The following is an 18,473-nucleotide window of genomic DNA, read 5'->3' as shown; positions in this document are numbered from 1 at the left end:
AATTAGAGCATTTGCTGGGAGCGGTACAGTTGCAGTGTCCCTGGTTTAGTAATTTACTGCTTTGTTTTTCTTAGCAGCTTTTAGGTAATATACTTGTAGCCTCTTTTGCAGAGTTTAATTATTAAAATGAAAATCTGTCGTCACGTCAGTGAGCGTTGAAGCCCCATCCTGAAAGAAAGGTGGGTGCAAAACTTAGCCCTTCGTTAATGAAAGGAAAGAAGCTGCAAGTTGATGGGCTGAACAGGAGCATGGCATCCACCAGGAATGTGGATCGGGAGGTGAATGGGCATCGCTTTGACCATCCAGTGATGTACCTGGTCGCATTAAGTCCTGTATTAAATATGTCTGTAAAAGTAAGGAGAGCCTTGGGTCCATCTGACTTGGCTTCTCCAGCTGGAATGTCTGAGGCTCAGCTACAGGGAGTTAGTGGGATATTTAATTTCATTTCATCACAACAGAGTGATGACAGGAGAGCGTAAGAAAATGTTGTATTCGGTGTTTCCTCCCTTCTTCCGTGTTCTTCTTGAGAATGTTGATGGGTTTATCTTCTATAAAATAGGGATTGTAGTACCCACAAGTTGTTCTGACTTGCTGAGCTTCACCTGGTGTGGGTGGTCTGGGACCAACCAATAATGGTGCACAAATTGAAGGTGTTTAGAGCTGGTTAAGCCAAGGAAGGTTTCTAGACTGGGTTGCAAGAGACGTCTTTTGTGAAAGGGTGGGACACCAAGGGCAGTATGTAAGTCATCTAAGCCCCAGAGAGTTTTGTTAGGCAAATGCAAAATTTATTTTTGTTCATCAGATATTGCCTGGATAATGATCTCTCAGTTATTAATGGAGCAAATGAGGGAAGGACAGCCAAGAAATGCCAGGGCTCTTTGGAAATGGAGGTAAATCTGCCATCCAAGAGGAAGCTAAGAAGTTCACGTTGGATTAAAGAAGACAGCAATGCTCCAAATGAAAAGAAAGGCCAGGAAAACACTGCTGGATGTAATCAGGTGCTTAATAATGCATAAAATTACAGAATCACAGAATAATTGAAGTTGGAAGCAACCTCTGGATATCATCTGGTCCAACCCCCTGCTAAATGCAGGGTCAACTAGAGCACATTGCTCAGGACCGCTTCCTATTGGGCTTTGACTGTCTCCAGAGATGGGGAATCCACAACCTCTCTGGACAACCTGTTCCAGTGTTTGACCACCCTCACGGTAAAAAGGGTTTTTCTTATGTTTAAATGGAGTTTCCTGGATTTCAGTTTGGGCCCTTTGCCTCTTTTCACTGGGCACCATGTGGAAAGCCTGGCTCCCCGGCTCTGTCGTCTTTACCCCCTCTCCTGTCGGGTGTTGATGCACGTTGATAAGATTCACACCCTTCCCCACCCCGAGCCTTCTCTGCTCGGGGCTAAGCAGTCTGACAGAGTACGGGAGTGGGGACTGTGGTAGGATGCTGAACTAATGTTACTGGGCAGATACTGGTAATCTAAAGGCAACCTGAATGCTACCCTGAGTAAATGGTGATGTTCAAGTAATACGGAATAGGACAAATGAGCTTTCTTGCTTTTCCCATTCTTCCTTTTCTGTATCCTTTTTTCCTTTAGTACCTTTATGCCTGTTTTCTTGGCGTTAGTCCCAGATGTCTTCTGGGAATAGTTATCTCTGGGTCTTTTATCTCTGTGTTTGTCATTTAGTGTGATCCTGGCAGTCCCAAAAGCCAAGATATTTATGGTGAGTGAGTTCAGGTTGGTGCTGAGTTGCTTCCCGTGACCTGCGGTGATGAGCAGAATCACTTTGGGTACAGCCTTGGATCAAATTTTGAACTGGAGGTGAACTTTTATACATGTTCAGTATAGTTGGAGAATGGTGTTTCTCATTTTGAAAAAAAAAGAAACTTGCATATCCTCGGTTTTGAGGAAGACGGTTGCCTAAATAAGGAAGTCCTGGATATTCAGAGAGCAGCTGTCTCTGTTCCAGCCCCAAGAAGTCAGAGCGCAGTTTGTTTAGACCATAGACAAACGTTCAGGCCTATGGATCTGTGTCTGACACAACTGGACCATCTCCTGCTTGGTGAATGTGTGTCCCCCAGGATGGGTTGTAAAAGCTCTCTTGTGGGTTTTCCCTGTTGGCTAGTTGGTTAGAAAAGCACGCCTGTTCGTGTGTACCTGACATCACCTGTATTAATGTGTTTGATACCTAAGTGCTAAAACTAGCTGAATGTGTAAATACTACTAAACCTGTTAATTTTGCTCATGCCAATTAATATATTGGGGGTTCAGGGAAGAGGGAAGGTTGGTTTTGGTTCTGCTTGTAGTTGCTTTAAAGCTAAGCATTTGGTCACTTACCTTTACTAAGCTCTTTTAAATTTATTTTCTACATTTGTTTTGGAAATGAGAACCCCTTGAATTAGTCGCATGTGAAAACTTCCATCATTGCTCTTATCGATGTGTCATATCTCCTACCAAGAGAGATTTGTTAAAACTTGTCTTGGATTCAATTTGGCTGTCCTGTCAAACCATTTGAAAGCGCAGAGTCCGTTTCCCTGTACTTCTGTAAAATAACAGAAGTAAGGGATCTGGATTCTACAGAAAACAAACAAAAAGAAAATCTGGATCTCATTTAAGTAAAAAGGAATGACCAGTTTCTCATGCATGAGGATGTCATTCCCAAACTCTTTGCATGGTGTTACATCTACCTACCCCTGTTTTTATTGCGGTAGCCCAAAATTACTGAGTATGCATGCATAGAAAAGAAGCCAGTGTTTAAACATCAGAAGTTATGTGTCTGAACGACTGGAATTTGAAGCTTTGCTGATGCTTCACAAGAGGTTTGAGTTGTATGCTTTTCAAAGGCTGAAGACACTGAGTTTCTTCCCTCTGTTTTCCTCGCAGGTGTGTTACTAGACATCCAGCAGCACTTTGGAGTCAAAGACAGCGGGGCCGGCTTGTTACAGACAGGTAAGAGTATTTGTTTTCTCGTGGGTTTTTGTAACCTTCCTCTTCTCAGAAGGATGCCTTCGGACTTCTTCAGTTACAGCCCTTGGGCACGTTGGCTGTGAAATATACTCTGAATAGGAAGATGAGTGAACACGAGGGGGTTTTTGGTTGTGATTTGCTGGTGGGCAGGAGATCAGAGCTCAGAATGACTTGAGTGCAGAATGGGCCAAAACCAAGCAAACCTAATGATATTCTTTATGACAATTAAATTCACATCGGAGATGGCTACTTCCCCTAGATCAGAAAACTCGTGATAAACCAACAGCAGGATCCTGTTGTTCTCACTTCTCTTAACTCTCCGCAGGTTGGTAATAAGTGTGATGTATGATGCCCTTCATGTGCTCTGCAGAGAATCTGCTGAATGTACAGTAATTGGGAGTACAGTGTGGCATGAAAATGTAAAACTCATCAGGACAAGTACCTGAGGATGAAAACTGCAGGAAGGGCTTACAATCATTGCATTCATGGTAGCTCACGGATTAACAATATCCCTGTGATTTTGGTGCTGTTAGCTTCAGACGTTTCTCTCCTCGTATTTAGGGAAGAAGGATTATTGCAATTGCGATGTCCTTTTAACGTAGCAGACGTTTTAATGTTGCAGATATCTGCAGGCAGAGCTGTACAACCCCGGGACGAACCCAGCGTTTCTGGCCTCTAGTGCTGAGGTGGTTTAGCGGAACGCCTTGGTCAATGGGCTGGGTTTGGTGACCTTGAGTCGCAGTCGCGCGTAGCTGTGACAGCACTTTTGGTCTTTACGGAGAGTTGAAAGGACTAGCCAGAGAGCAAATGCAGTATTTTAAGGAGAGACACAGTCAAGTTTGGAAACTTTCTACAGAATTATTAGTTGGGGTCATAGATTTGTGGTGCTGTGGTTATCTTGTCACTGTCATCTGTCTGAGGGAACCACACTGGAACAATTATATCTCTGAAAAAATTAGAATTCAATTAGGATTAGAAATAGTGTGCCAGAAAGACATATTTTTTTCTTCTATCCTTTTTTTCTTATCCTGTCACCAAGTGCCCATCAGGAGCTTGTCCGTGAAGCTGTAGCTAACAATACAGTGTACAAAATTATTCATATATGATCACACTAGAGGTGAGAATGTTCTGGAGCTCTGTCAGTTGGCCTTTGGTTTCAAACTGTGTGAACCACTGCAGTATCTCCTCCTTTTTATTTTCTGCAGCCCGTGGTACAGCGGGGTCCTCATCTGTGGTTATGGCTTCTCGGTAATGTTGCCATACAAACGATGAAGAACAGTTTCTATTAGGGCTTTAAAAATGCTCTCCTTGTGGGACAGCGGAGTTCAGCTACGCTGGTGTGTGCAGCACATGTCCAGAACAGAAGGCCTGAGCTTTACAAGTGTTACTGAATATAAGTAGCATCAATCAGTTGTGCCCAAAGTGGCACTAGTTGTCTGTCAGACTCTTTTCTACAGCAGTTATTTGTATTTATTTATTGTACTCAGAGGAACAGGTCCTCAATGTATCATTAGACACAAAGTGCCTTCAAGAAAATATTCTGGTAGCAAACGACACTTGCCAAAGCATATATTTAATCTTCATTCCCCTCAGTGGATGAAGTCCTTGTGCAGATGATTTACTGACAGCAAGTAAGAGCTAAGCTCCAACAGGGCATTTCATTTGTTAATTGCAAGAAATGTTATTTATTTCTCCAGCAAACACACAGGACATCTGAAAACAGCATCACTGAGATATTGCAACATTGCTGCTGAGTGTGTCATGGGTTTTGTAACTGATAGCTGTTGCTTTAAGAAAAGCAACATTTTCTCTTGGTTTTTTTTTTTGTTTTTTTTTTGTTTTTTTTCTGATCTGAAAACTGAGGGCTTGACTTTGCCCCTGAAATATAGATAATAAGGTATTAATCACAATGCCATCACAGGAACAGGGTTCTCACAAAATAAAACGCCGTTTCATGTAAGTAAGGGTAGGGGCACATAACTGAGAACTTATTAATTGTATTACTTCAGCTTAACAAGTTTCTGTGTTGGCAGCCGGCCCATGGCCCGTGTACCCTTAACCCCCGTGAAATAAACCACGCTGCCCTAAACCGCCATAAACACCACTTTTCATCTTTTGTCTGTTCTCTCAGTCTGACCTCTCCAGAAGCGTAAATTGGGGAAAATGGATGCAGAGCGTAAAAGCGTTTGGCCGAGGTTGCAGAGGACACCTATAGCAGAGCTGGGACCAGGACTGATGTCTCCCAGACCTCTGCCTTAACCTTGAACAGTTCCTTTGCAAGCAGAGAGACGGAAATATCATTTTATTCCCAAGAGATGGTCCTGCTAACTAATTGAGTGATGTGAGACGAAAGGCTGCTCATCCTGAATATGTCCTCTGAATAAAGAGTGGATTAGTCCTCAGGTTGTTAATCCTGCATCTAAATGAGTCCTAAATTAATTTACAATGTTAATGAGGGGGAGTGAAATGTAGTAGTCACTGGCAGTTCATATTGCTCATCAAACAGGCTTTAAAAAATAATAAAAAAAAAATCCTTTCAACTGAGAAACAAGGCTGCACACAGTTCTAGGAAGAGATGGTGCTGAAAGCTCAAACAGAAAGGGGAAAAGAAATCCACCAAAGGCAATGTATGACCCTGCATTCATACCATAACCCGTTCTTTGCAGGCACAGCCAATCTCAGCTCTCTCACTCCAAACATTCAAACGCCAACTCATAAGCTCTCAGCTTCTGCTGCTCTCTGGAAAGCAAAGGGGACTGGTTTCTTAGGAATTGCAAAGACAGAATTTGAATTTTTGTCATCTTTTATATTAATCCCAAGATAGAAGCTGCTCTTTGCCTAAGAGATGTAGTGAAAACTGGTTAGAGGGGCACTGTAACTCCCATACAGAAAAATCGTAGGGACGCTCCAGCCTCATCCATAATGGAAAGGAGCAGAACGTGGTAGTCTCTGCAGCAAGGACCCCGTGACAGCAAAGGACACACTGACAGATGGATCGCAACTGCTGCTCGCTCAGTAGCATTGCAGAGTAACAGGCTTATAACTATGTTGATTCCAGAGCCTCAGTTATCTCTTGATGATGCTATAATTCTGTGCTGATCTTCCTTTTTAAAGCACTACATATGCAGCTATATAAATATCAGTTCAGTTCACTTAACTGTCCTACAGGTCTGCATCCAAGCGCTCTCGTGCTTTTCCTTTCTTACTGGATGCTTTCCCCAGCTGGAGAAAGGATAATCCTGGCTGGTCTCAGAAGGGGATGGAGCATCTCCTTGCCTACCTGAGCTGTACAGCTGTTATCAGTCGATACATTTATAAGCCAAACCATACAAAAACTCTTTCCTAGTTAGGTAGGAGCAGCAATTTGGACTCACCAAAACGACAGTCCTCTAAAACCACAAAGAGTGAGAAGATGGACAACTGGGTTTGTAGAACCGCTTCAAAATAGCGTTATCCTTCCATGTATACTTAGACAACAGGGGTAGGGCTCCTTTGCTGTACTCTGGTTTTCACTAATTTTTTTTCCTCTTCTTTCTTCAATTTTTGTGCTTTATTGCTCTGTCTGCTTTCCTTGCCCTTGGATTTATGTTGCTTTTGTGTCTCTTGCCAGTGTCTATTTAGCACAACAGAGCTCTAATAATAACGGTGCCTGGCTCTCAGTACAGTTTGTCTTCTGTAGATCTTGGGATGTTTTTTATCGGGAGGGATAATGAGTCTTGCCCTTTTCTACAGATGGGGAAACCAAGAAAGGCAGATGGGAGAAATGACCTGCCCAAAGTCACACAGCGGATCTGAGGCTGAGCCAGAGTGAGAACTGCAGTCCGGTTCCTGAACGCGCAGCATTCAGAGATTTGGTCCTTGTTAATGGGCACCTTAATCTTCTAGCCTAGGCAGCTCAGGGGAAGGCACATAAAACAGTGGGGACTTCTGCAAGCAGAAACTGTGAGGCATTGAATGGAGGGCATGGCAAGGATTCCATTGAAATGCAGAGGAGAAGGGTGTCTGTCTTCAGAAGGAGCACAGGGATGTCATTAGAGCAAACCCTGGTAATCAAAAGTTATACCATAAGGTCAGAAGCAAGCTTTAAGGGAAGCGAGAGATCTGGAAGGACTCATTAAAGGTGAATAATTGTAGATAACTGGGGCTCTGAAAGAGCTTGTCTCTTCTCACGTGGAGAGAGATGGGCATTCTCCCAAATGCCTTTCAGCCCCTGGTTTCCCAGGAAGTCTGGCAATGCCAGGTACTTTCTTAAGTGTTTTTGTGGGCTCATTTTTCCTGTAAGGGTCAATTCCAACTAAAACCTCTGTTCATTTGAAAAGTGAAACCTTTATCTACCTGAGTTCTCCCACCTCTTGAGCTGACCTGGTGTAACCTCACACTAGATTGCGGCCTTGCAAAGATGTTAGCAGCTCCGGTGTGCCGTGATTGTATCAGCCAAGCTATAGGCACGTGAAGCGAGTAGAGGACTTGAAACAGTAGAGTGCAATGACAGGATAAATCAGACTTGCTAAATTGAAGGCTTTTCTTTCAACTCCCTTTGACTCCCATCTTCTTGTCATTGGCTTATGATGACAGCCTGTCAGCTCTAGCATTTTTTATTTGTTCCATGCAGAGCCCACTGCCCCTGGATGAGATGCTAACCTTGAATATGTGTGCATTACATGAGTTGCAGGTGCCACGTGTTTCTTTTCTACCATCTGCTTCTACCTGAATAGAAACTGTCTTGCTCCTCATCTGTGCTATGCATAACTGAATCAAATCTTTCACTTCCTACTGCACCTGCTTAACTGTTCTTCTTGCTAGAACAGAGGAACTCATATTCTGGATGCCTTCCTGTTTTCCATTTAAAATTCATGGGCTTTCCTTTTGAGGGAATGACTTCTTACACCAGAGCGCCTCCCAAGGCCCTGGTATCTCAGGTGTCCAAGCCAGAAGGCAAGACAGAATGCTTTGTAGTTGCTCTTCTTGATTTATGACCACCGTGCCATACCCAGAGCAGGTCATACCACTGTTGTGTTCTCTTCCCCCCAATCATGCTATAAGCGTTCTTAAATCTAGGTTACTTCCCTGGCAATTTGGGGCTCTGAACGCCGGGAGAAGGTGGAACTCTTTTTCTGCCAGATGGAGATCCTCTTAAATCCTATCAACGATGATTAAAACCTTTTTCCCCATTTCCTCCTCCAGACCTGATATTGTATCATTTTTTGTGAACTTCTCCAGCCTTCTGTAGCATGCCGCTGATCTAGGGATTAAACAGTTTGTATAGGACAGCTCCAGTTTAAGCAATAAAGATAAAAAAACAGGGCTCTGTGTTCGACGTGCTTCGATTAATGTTGTGACAAGGGTGGGTCTTTTACTTATCAAGGTAGAGTGAGTCGAGATAGTCCAGAGCCTGATTATTGCCTGCCTAAGCCTGTTACAAGTTCCCACAGTCCTTTTTTCTTATGTGCTAGAATGGTGTCTGATACGCTGAGAAGTCATGGCAAGCGGAGGGTCTGATTCACGAAAGCAGTTAAGCCTATTTGGAAATACCTCTGCAATCAAGAATGAAAGCATTTTCTCAAATCAGCGAGCAGGTTATAGGGAAATGTGTTTGTGCCCTAGCCCAGTCCCCGAGCACCAAGGACCAAGCTATAAAAATGCTGTTTACAGTGTGCACTCTCACTGGACAGCCCTAGATTGCAAAGTAAATAATCCTTGGGGGGGGAAGATGTCCTTGCCTCCTGCTGATAGGAGGTAAGTGCTTGAGCCAGTGTGGCACTTAGTCTTTTAATTGTACATGTCAGAGAGCGAGTGTGGGCTACTAGAACAGGGAAATGCTCCAGACTGGCTTGTCTTCATTAATATCTTGATTTTATGATACTGCATGGCCGCTAGCACAACGTAACAATTCATTTTCCCATCCCGTCTTCCTGCTGGGCGGAAGAAAGGTTTGTCCTAACTGGTGGCCTTTGCGACGGGGCAGGTACCGTGGGCTGGTTGCTGCAAGAGAAACTTGCACTTGTGCTGCCTGTGGCACGTCTGTTCCGTAAGTTGACAGTGGCCTCTTTTCCCTAAGGCTGCAGTTCAAACACCTCTTGCCAAGGCTGTGTTCATTTCTGCAATTTATTATAATAACGAAGGGAGAGATTTCCCACAGATTTTGGAGAGGTAGTTATGGTTCCACCCAAAGCCCTAACAGTTTTTAACATGGCCTGTCCTCCTCCCCCTACACACGTTCCTCAAACCTCAGAATTTCATTCAACCTCTTTGTAGTGGAAGGTGGGATTTTTGTCGGAATTGCGTAGTGCTTTTAAACAACAGCTCCCTCTTAACAGCAGCTCTGCAATCTCACGTAGCAGGCGTCTGCTCTCTGCTGTGCGTTTCATGCACAAATAGCTTGGAAGAGCTACTCTTGTCCCCTTTGCTTTTTTCATTAACACCATATTTGGACTTTTGAAAGAGGGAGATGAATATTTGAGTTACTTTAACAATTGTTTTCATGCTGTTATTAGACATCTAATGTCTACCAGTTGCTGGAAGAGAGAGGTGTGCACTTATGTTCAGTACCTCACATGTAGCTGTCATGGTTTAACCCCATCCAGCAATTAGAATCATAGAATGGTTTAGGTTGGAAAGGACCTTGAAGATCATCTCGTTCCAACCCCCTGCCATGGGCGGGGACACCTCCCACCAGCCCAGGTTGCCCAAGGCCACGTCCAGCCTGGCCTTGAACACCTCCAGGGATGGGGCCTCAACAACCTCTCTGGGCAACCTGTTCCAGTGCCTCACCACCCTGAAAGTGAAAAACTTCTTCCTAATGTTTAATCTAAACCTGCACTCTTCCAGTTTATAGCCATTCCCCCTCGCCCTATCACTCCATGCCCCAGTAAAAAGTCCCTCCCCAGCTCTCCTGTAGCCCCTTTAGGCACTGGAAGGCTGCAATAAGGTCTCCCCGGAGCCTTCTCTTCTCCAGGCGGAACATCCCCAACTCTCTCAGCCTCTCCTCAATAGAAGAGGTGCTCCAGCCCTCGGATCATCCTCGTGGCTCTCCTCTGGACACGCTCAGCACCGCACAGCCGCTCGCTTCCTTACCCCTGGTGGGATGGACGAGAGAATTGGAAGATTAAAAGTGAGAAAACTTGTGGGTTGAGGTAAAGACAGTTTAACAGGTAGAGCAAAAGCCACGCACAGGCAAAGCCAAACAAGGAGTTCCTTCCCTGCGTCCCATCGCAGGCGGGTGTTCAGCCATCCCCAGGACAGCCGAACGGTGACTGGGGAAGACAAACCCCATCGCTCCGAACGTCCCCCCCTTCCTCCTTCTTCCCCCAGCTTTATATACCGACCATGGCGCCATATGGTATGGGACACCCCTGCCGTCAGTCGGGGTCAGCTCTCCCGGCTCTGTCCCCTCCCAGCTCCTTGTGCCCCCCAGCCCATCGCCGGTGGGGTGGGGTGAGGAGCAGAAGAGCCCTTGGCTCTGTGTAAGCGCTGCTCTGCAGTAACGGAAACACCTCTGTATTATCAACGCTGTTTTCAGCAAAAATCCCAAAACACAGCCCCATACCAGCACAGTAGCTTGCTTTTTTTTCCTTGCCCTCTGCAAAAGCTTTTGGTAGTAAATGGAAAACCTGCTTAGCTTTAATACTTCCTTTTCACTGAGCCAGTAAGTTCAATTTAATTTTCAAGTGTGATGAGCAGAGGAGTGTTTGTATATGGTCTAAATCAGAAGGAGCCCCGTATTCCTTCTCTGTACCCTGATCTGGATCTGTGCATCCAGTTGCTGCTGCTACCTGTTGGGCCTGAGGTTAAGGGTAAATGTTAGACCAGAGGGGAGACTTTTTGCCTTGACTTTAAGGGAAGTTGGATCAGGGTCGTCTATGAACTGAGAGTGAGAAAATAGAACTAACTTTTATAGTGTGTTTTGTATATTTAATGTGCTTCATCCCAGGGGAGCCATAAGTGTTGTTCTGTCTTAAAAAGATTTATTTTAAGATTGTTTTGGTTTCGTCTTGCCTCCCACACCTGAAGAACTCTTATTTTCTTAGAGCACAACCCTACGGTTCTGCAGGGTGAGGTGCTGTGTTGCGAAAAATGTAAGCAGCTATATATATACAGGGACCTGAGATCGGGGATAAGAAGGTCAGGTTTGGTCTGAGCCCGCTGGGCGATTTCCTAGTTTGTATAGTATCGTTGGAAGCATCACTGTTGGAGGAGGTGTTTGATTTGAGGGAGATCATTGGGGTAAACCAAACGGTCTTGACAGAGTGAGAAGGAGCTCTGGGGCACTGAAGGTACCGCCGTGTAACGAAGCAAGAGCGTTGCTGTTAGCTGTTGTAGTGCTGCAGGCATTTGGTAGACCCTGGAAGTACCAGGGTGTTTTTGTAGTAGTAGGAATGTTGGGGTCCTAGACCAGCCCGTATGATTGTTTTCCTTCTCTAATGTGTCCTGTCTTGAGTTCCAGGTGGCTTTTCCTCCAAACCAGTGCTTCTCAAACCTTTTGGACTGCGTACCAGAGCGCTCTGCATCCTTACAGTCAAGTTTTTATCATGATTTATCATCAGACCACTTTAACAGTAATAATATAGCTGTGTGGCTGGCTGCAAAAAACTTGCTGTTATCTTGTGGAACACAATTTTGGGAACCATAGCCTTTAACTGTTACAACTGGTGTGTTCTAGGCAGAAGCAACTACATTTCAGGGGGGGCTGCAGTGATTCCTGTGTATTGACCCACAGACACTCGAGGAGGAGTGACTCATTTGTAGACACGCAGACCTGGCTTTGAAAACGAATGCCAGGGCATCAGTTACATAAAACGTGAACATTCCTTGTGGTATTCGGTGGTGTTACCAGCCTGCAGAACTAGATTCCAGTTAACACAAGTAAGTCTGAATTGCATGAATGGTGTATTGTTCTAACGAAATCTCCTGGTGCGCTCCCATTACCCCAAGTACGTGCACATATCCCAGCATTTTTCCTGTATGCTGATGTAAGATTATAGTGCAAAGACCAAGTTTCTGCTTAGATTGTGCAGGGAACCTGGGTTTGGAGGGAAAATATTACTGACCATTAGTCCAATAGTCCATTACTTACCCCAATTCAAAGTTAGTTCTCACAAAAAATGTAAATGTACGCTTGTTGCTAAAACTCTCTTCAGTTGTTTTCAAGTTTTAGTCAAGTGACTGGGAATGGCTTAATTTTTTTAAATCTCAGATGGAAAACAGTTATTTGATGGGATGAATAGTAGCAGGAGGGGTTCACACACATTCTCGTGTTCTCTGCTGCTGCAAGCAGGGAAGGGCTTTGGCTTTCAGTGGAAAGGATGTTTCCAGAGAAAGTTCAGTTCTGACCTCTTTTGTTTCCCCACTCAGTTATACATCAGGTTATTCCTAATTAAACATTTGGACAGTTTTAACCATTTCCTCCTTCCAACCTTTGTGTCCACTAATGTTTACGAAAGGAAGATTTATTTTACATATTCTCCTACTGCATCGTTCTCCTTGCTCTTTGTAGATGGGCTGAATTGGAGATGTGGCAACTCTTGCGCGACAGCGGTTTTGAACTGAGAACATTAATAGTAATATACCTTTCCTGCAAAGAGTTGCCTTAAAGAACTAAGAGGTTATAATAACTTTAACTTTATTTGGAACCACACTCATTTTAAGTGGATGGTTACAATAAATTACCATTGGGGTAGACTTGGAAATGAATTAGGGAGGCAGTACAGGTAAAGCAGTTTGAGCTGTGATTTCTTTTTACAATTCTACTGACGACACTGCCCAATGTGCTCTCTCTTCTCTGGGTCTTCCCTGTTCCCTTTCTCCTCTAGATTGTCAGATTGTAGAGGCAGGGCGATCACCTACCCTGTAAGCCTGCGATGAAGTGCTTGTTAAAACTGACCTCGTTAAAGAGTTTTGGCCGAGTGAAATTTTCGGGATAAGATCTGGAGTTTTCTGGGGGTTGGGTTTGTTTTGTTTTGCTTTCTGTGAAGGATCTTTGAAATATGTTTCGAATTCTTTGTTTGTAATTCTGCCTAAGTCACAGTTACTGGTTTTATCCTTGCCTCTACCCACCCTGGGACTTGAGCTGTCCTGGTCACCACAGCCGTTGATGGTGTTAGCTCTCAGCCCCGTGCCTGTATCTTCAGCGTCCTGTGGTTTTGTCCAACCTACCTGGTGATATAAATAACAATAAAATTGCCTTAGTGCCCGTGGCAACACCTTTTGAGAACTAGAAATCATTGACAAAGTCTGACAAAGAAAGGTACTATTTCATGAGAGCCTTTGTGACTAGAATGAGTCATGTAAGAAAGACGCTCGAGTTAAGGAGTAACTTTGCCACAAAAAAACCCCAAGTAAGTGGGGTTTTTTGCTTACTCTGGAATGCGTGGGGGGCTTTAGAGATCCATGTATCATTGAACTGAGTTGCATTCAATTTAAGCATGTGGACTGTTTTTAAAAGCAGCCTTCTATTTTACAGGTGTAGTTTAGGATATATAAATGCTTAACTTACTAAGTGTGCCTGCAGATCAAAGTAGTTAAGTGGCACTAATTCCACCAGCAAAATTGCTCCCAGGGTAAATTGCAAGCTCAAAATTAGTGATTGAGTTGAGGATCCTTTAAAAATCTAATACTAAAAATAGATATCAGTTCAGAAGGGCTGATGTAAAGAGTTATTATGGTAAGAACCATGCAAGTGTTTGACTAGATAAATCCATCTCCTTGATCAATCTTCTTGAAGGTAAAATTACAGAACAGGAACATGAAAATATCTCATAATTTTTGCTGGTTTGGTGCCCCCCCCCATCCTTCCCTGTCCCCCATTTTGTTTTTAAGTTCACATCTTCCACCATCAAATGGTGCCCGTGTGATGTCCCCCGAGCAGGGGTGCACAGGAGCACTGCTGGAATGTATAAATCTTAAGGGACTACTGCGTTGGTGTAGCTCAGGATGCTGAAACCATCATCAGCTACGTGTTTGCTTTTGCTTAGTTGCTTGGGCCTAGAAAGAGGATTTGTCTCTAAGGGCTGTTTTGTTGCATTTCTAATAAAATGTGACAAGATCTTATAAGGAAACCTACTTCTTCAAGTTGTTTAGCTTCCCTAGTGTCTGTCACTATCTGTCACAACACCACCCTTGCAGGTTGGCTATTATCTGAAGGTCCTATAGAGTCCCTGTCAAGGGACACATGTTTTAGATGTGGGTACAATAACAAGTGCCATCTAGTAAACTAGTGCCCTGCTCTGGCTCTTGTGGCGTCCGGTGTCCTGGGCTGTTAGTCGTTAGTGCGCAAAATTCATTGTTCACAAGGTGAGGGGTCTGGAGCACAACTCCTATGAGGAGCAGCTGAGGGAACTGGGGGTGTTCAGCCTGGAGAAAAGGCGGCTGAGAGGAGACTTTATTGGTCTCTACAACTGCCCCTTTCAAGGAGGGTGTAGCGAGGGGGGGGTCGGTCTCTGCTCCCAAGGAACAGGCGATAGGACAAGAGGAAACGGCCTCAAGTTGTACCAGGGGAGGTTTAGGATGGATATTAGGAAAAATTTGTTCACCCAAAGGATTTTCAAGCATTGAAATCCCTAGAGGTATTTAAAAGATGTGTAGACGTGGTGCTGAGGGATGTGGTTTAGTGCTAACTTGGCAGCGCTGGGTTAACGGTTGGACGTGATGATCGTAAAGGTCTCTTCCAACCAAAACGATCCTACGATTCTGTGACATTCAGGTTTGGGTCTGTGAAGTGAAGCAGAGTTGAGCAAACTTTGGAAACACGACCTTCCGGCTCTTCACAAGATCGCTAAGGCTATAAATCCCCAAACGTGTATCTAGCCTGCCGAGGGGTGAGGTCTCCATGTCTCCATGCTCCATTGCGGTGAGGGTCAGCACATGGTCCTGCGTCCCTCAGCTGGCATCGCCAGCCCAGACCTGCAGGGGTTTCATTGCTGCTTTACCCATCCGGAGCCTTCAGTTACTTCCAGCTTTTTGGCTAACATAGCAATCATGCCGCGTGCTAACCGCTTTGAAACCCATGGATGTAATCATACGGCAAATTATTAGCCGGTATCATACAAAATGTGTCATATTTGGGGGGGAGGGTGGCAAGACAGAGAGAAAATATTGAAAGAAAATAACTCTGGGGAAAAAAATGCAGAGAGAGAGAACATATTTTCCTGAAAAGCAAGTTGTCCAAAGTTGCCCTTGTTCTCACTGAGGATGTTTTATGGCAGCAAGGGTAATAATAGAGGATATTATACAATGGATGTTGAATTTTCACTAAAAGCTCCCCAGTGAGATATTCCTAGCAGCTGCTAATGTTATACCTTCCAATGACTTGGACAATATAAACACACTGACCTGAGAAAATGTTTGCATTGTGTATAAAAGACATGTTAATTTTCCTTGTTTGTACTTACTGAACTTGTTCTTTATGGATTCATAGACTCCTTTGTCTAGTCAGCAGACAAACTGCTGGCAGCACCGTGACAAGTTTTACCCCAAGGTTCAGTTTTTGGCTGTACAGGACTGCTGACAATGAAGCTGAGCTGGCACCTGGGGACATTTACAGTGGTGTGGGCTCTAGGGAATGGCATGGCATAGGCGCTGAACACAAACTGACTTCAGGTGGGCCACTGGGCAATCGTTAGTCTCACTTTCTACATAGGTAGAATTGAAATGGGCTTTTTTAATATGTCAACAATCTCTGGATTCGCCAAATATTGTCTTTCCTTTTTTCCATTAATGTAATTCATGATGCATGAAGGCACGTAAATTGCAAACCTTGCACATTGCACATTGCAGGATTCATTTCACTATGTTGTTTTCCGGTAGTACTCATTCTACCTGAAAGATACTAGTCAGAAGAAATTTAAAATAAGGGATAATTTAAAACAGGGTCCAGTCATGCACTGTGGCTGTTAAAACTACTATTGACCCTGGGATCTTTTACAGAGGTCACGTTCTTTTATCCACAGATGCTGGTTTAGCTGTGAAGCTCACTCCTGGAGCTGCAGTTCAATTTGATATTAAAGTGGTTTTGCAAGTCAGGGATGACACTGGAAATTCACGTGGGTCATAATCTTAGAAATAACAATTGTAAGACAGACAGACAGACCCGATTAATTCTCCAGTGTAGTTATCACAGCATCCCAGACTGGTGGGGGCTGGAAGGGCCCTCTGGAGCTCCCCCAGTGCCACCCCCCACCAGAGCAGGGGCACCTCCAGCAGTGGCACAGGACGGCGTCCAGGCGGGTTTGGGATGGCTCCAGAGGGGGAGACTCCCCCACCTCTCTGGGCAGCCTGTGCCACTGCTCTGCCGCCCTCACAGCAGAGAAGGCCCTCCTCAGGTGGAGATGGAACTGCCCATGGTCACGTTTGTGCCCGTTCCCTCTTGTCCTGTTATGATCTTTTTCCTTTTACAAACCATGGCAAATTAAACATTGGGATACATCAGTATGTCATCAATTTCCTTAAATGAATTTATCCCTTTTTGAAGGCCACCCGGCCACTCCGAACCTCTTGCTCTTTGTCTAAATTGCCGTTCATAACAGCAAGAAGCAGGAGCTTTACTAAATATTGCAGGCAAAATTGAATCAGTGAATAATTTCTGTAGATAGCACTAGCTGCTTACAACTGTGAGAGGCTTCCTTACACACTTCGTGATCCCTCTTTGTGGCAGGACGGAGACTGCTTGTCATTGTCTGTGTTTATTTGTGGCCTGCTGCTTCTTCAGCTCTCTTGTCCTAATAGTCAATACGTAATTGCAAATTGCAGTCGATAGTGATGTTTCTTTTTATTTACTTTGTGGTACAAAAGCCTACTGAAATGTTGCTGGCATTTGAAAAAGTAGCTGGATAAGCTCCATACCCTGGCAGAGAGTCAGTTAAGTGCTGATGGGCATCATGTGGAATTGAGTGGGAAGTGTGCTCAGACCACTGCTGCTTAAACGAAGGTGAGACTCCTTCTAAAGCGTGTTGGACATGCAGAGTGGTGGGACTTGAGGGCATTCTGGATGTCGTAAGATCACGTTCTTCTTTGAGGGGAGGGATGCCATCCAGAGAGACCTGGACAGGCTGGAGAGATGGGCCCGTGCCAACCTCATGAAGTTTAACAAGGCCAAGTGCAAGGTCCTACATCTGGGTTGGGGCAATCCCAAGCACAAATACAGGCTCTGTGGGGAATGGATCGAGAGCAGCCCTGAGGCAAAGGACCTGGGGGTGCTGATTGACCAGAAGCTCAGCATGAGTCAGCAATGTGTGGTCGCAGCCCAGAAGGCCAACTGTATCCTGGGCTGCATTAGAAGTGTGGCCAGCAGGTCAAGGGAGGGGATTCTGCCCCTCTACTCCCCTCTCGTGAGTCCCCACCTGGAGTACTGCATCCAGCTCTGGAGCCCCCAACATAAGAAGGACATGGACCTGTTGGAACGGGTCCAGAGGAGGGCCATGAAGATGCTGCGAGGGCTGGAGCCCCTCTCCTACGAGGACAGGCTGACAGAGTTGGGGATGTTCCGCCTGGAAAAGAGAAGGCTTTGGGGAGACCTTATTGTGGCCTTCCAGTGCCTAAAGGGGCTACAGGAGAGCTGGGGAGGGACTTTTTACTGGGGCATGTAGTGATAGGATGAGGGGGAATGGCTTTAAACTGGAAGAAGGGAGGTTTAGAGTAAACATTAGGAAGAATATTTTCACTCTGAGGGTGGTGAGCCCCTGGCGCAGGTTGCCCCGAGGAGCTGTGGCTGCCCCATCCCTGGAGGTGTTCAAGGCCAGGTTGGACGGGGCTTGGAGCAGCCTGGGCTGGTGGGAGGTGGCCCTGCCCCGGGCAGGGGGTGGAACTCGATGATCTTCAAGGTCCCTTCCAACCCAAACCATTCTATGATTCACTTCTCTGCCTCGCCCGTGGACCTTTAGTGGCTGGTGGGAAAGCCTGTCTCGTGTAGTTTAGGTGCCGGTCCCTAAGAGAAGCACGGGGGGAGTGACCTGATGCATTTAGCAGCAAGAGAAGGCAGCGTGGAGACTGTTGAGGGGCTGGAGCCTTGTTTTCTGCCATCTTGCTGCCCGGCACATCCAGATCCCTCCCTGGCCTGCACGGTGCTGATGACCAGCCCGGGTTCGGTGGTTTATTATTATTTCAGGGTACAGGGTGAGTGAAGAGCGCAAATGGTTCCTTCCTTGCCTTTTAGAGAATTCGTGACTCATACTAAAACTAGACAGCCAGGGCACACATCACGCTCTTGGCCAACGTGTCTGGTCCCATTCAGCCGGCCCCAGCCCCTGCTCGCACTCACATTTGGTCTTCATGTGCACACCCGTCGCTTCCTTCTTACGGGAGTAGTTTGAAAAATAATCTGTATTAGTAATTCGCTCGTTCTTAAAAATAAGGGAGGTGGGGTGGATGGGTGTTCAATGTAAAAGCGCATAAAGTAATTAATGTCTTGAAAAGGTAGGGGGGTGTTTTCCTTCTGTTTCCCTCATCGTGCAGAGACAATCAGTACCGGTGAGTTTGCTGGAAAGCACCCCAAAAACTTTTCGGTGAACAGTTA

At 45.2% G+C, this 18,473-nt stretch overlaps 1 protein-coding gene across 1 annotated transcript in view; it reads left to right on the top strand.

Annotated features, from left to right (window-relative positions):
• Positions 1–248: 248 nt before the first annotated feature.
• Positions 249–18,473, top strand: part of SPNS2 (spinster homolog 2 (Drosophila)) — an 89,420-nt gene continuing 71,195 nt past the window's right edge. Inside the window, exons 1-3 of the mRNA XM_009885184.1 lie at positions 249–475; positions 1,688–1,724; positions 2,845–2,950. Coding sequence (XP_009883486.1) covers positions 249–475; positions 1,688–1,724; positions 2,845–2,950 — 370 coding nt within the window. The remainder of the gene's footprint in view (positions 476–1,687; positions 1,725–2,844; positions 2,951–18,473) is intronic.

The sequence above is a fragment of the Charadrius vociferus genome, unplaced genomic scaffold, assembly GCF_000708025.1.
Source record: "Charadrius vociferus isolate BGI_N301 unplaced genomic scaffold, ASM70802v2 scaffold54, whole genome shotgun sequence".
Taxonomy (NCBI): Eukaryota; Metazoa; Chordata; class Aves; order Charadriiformes; family Charadriidae; genus Charadrius; species Charadrius vociferus.
The sequence above is the reverse complement of the archived record's forward strand: the minus strand, read 5'-3'. Positions and strand labels throughout refer to the sequence as shown.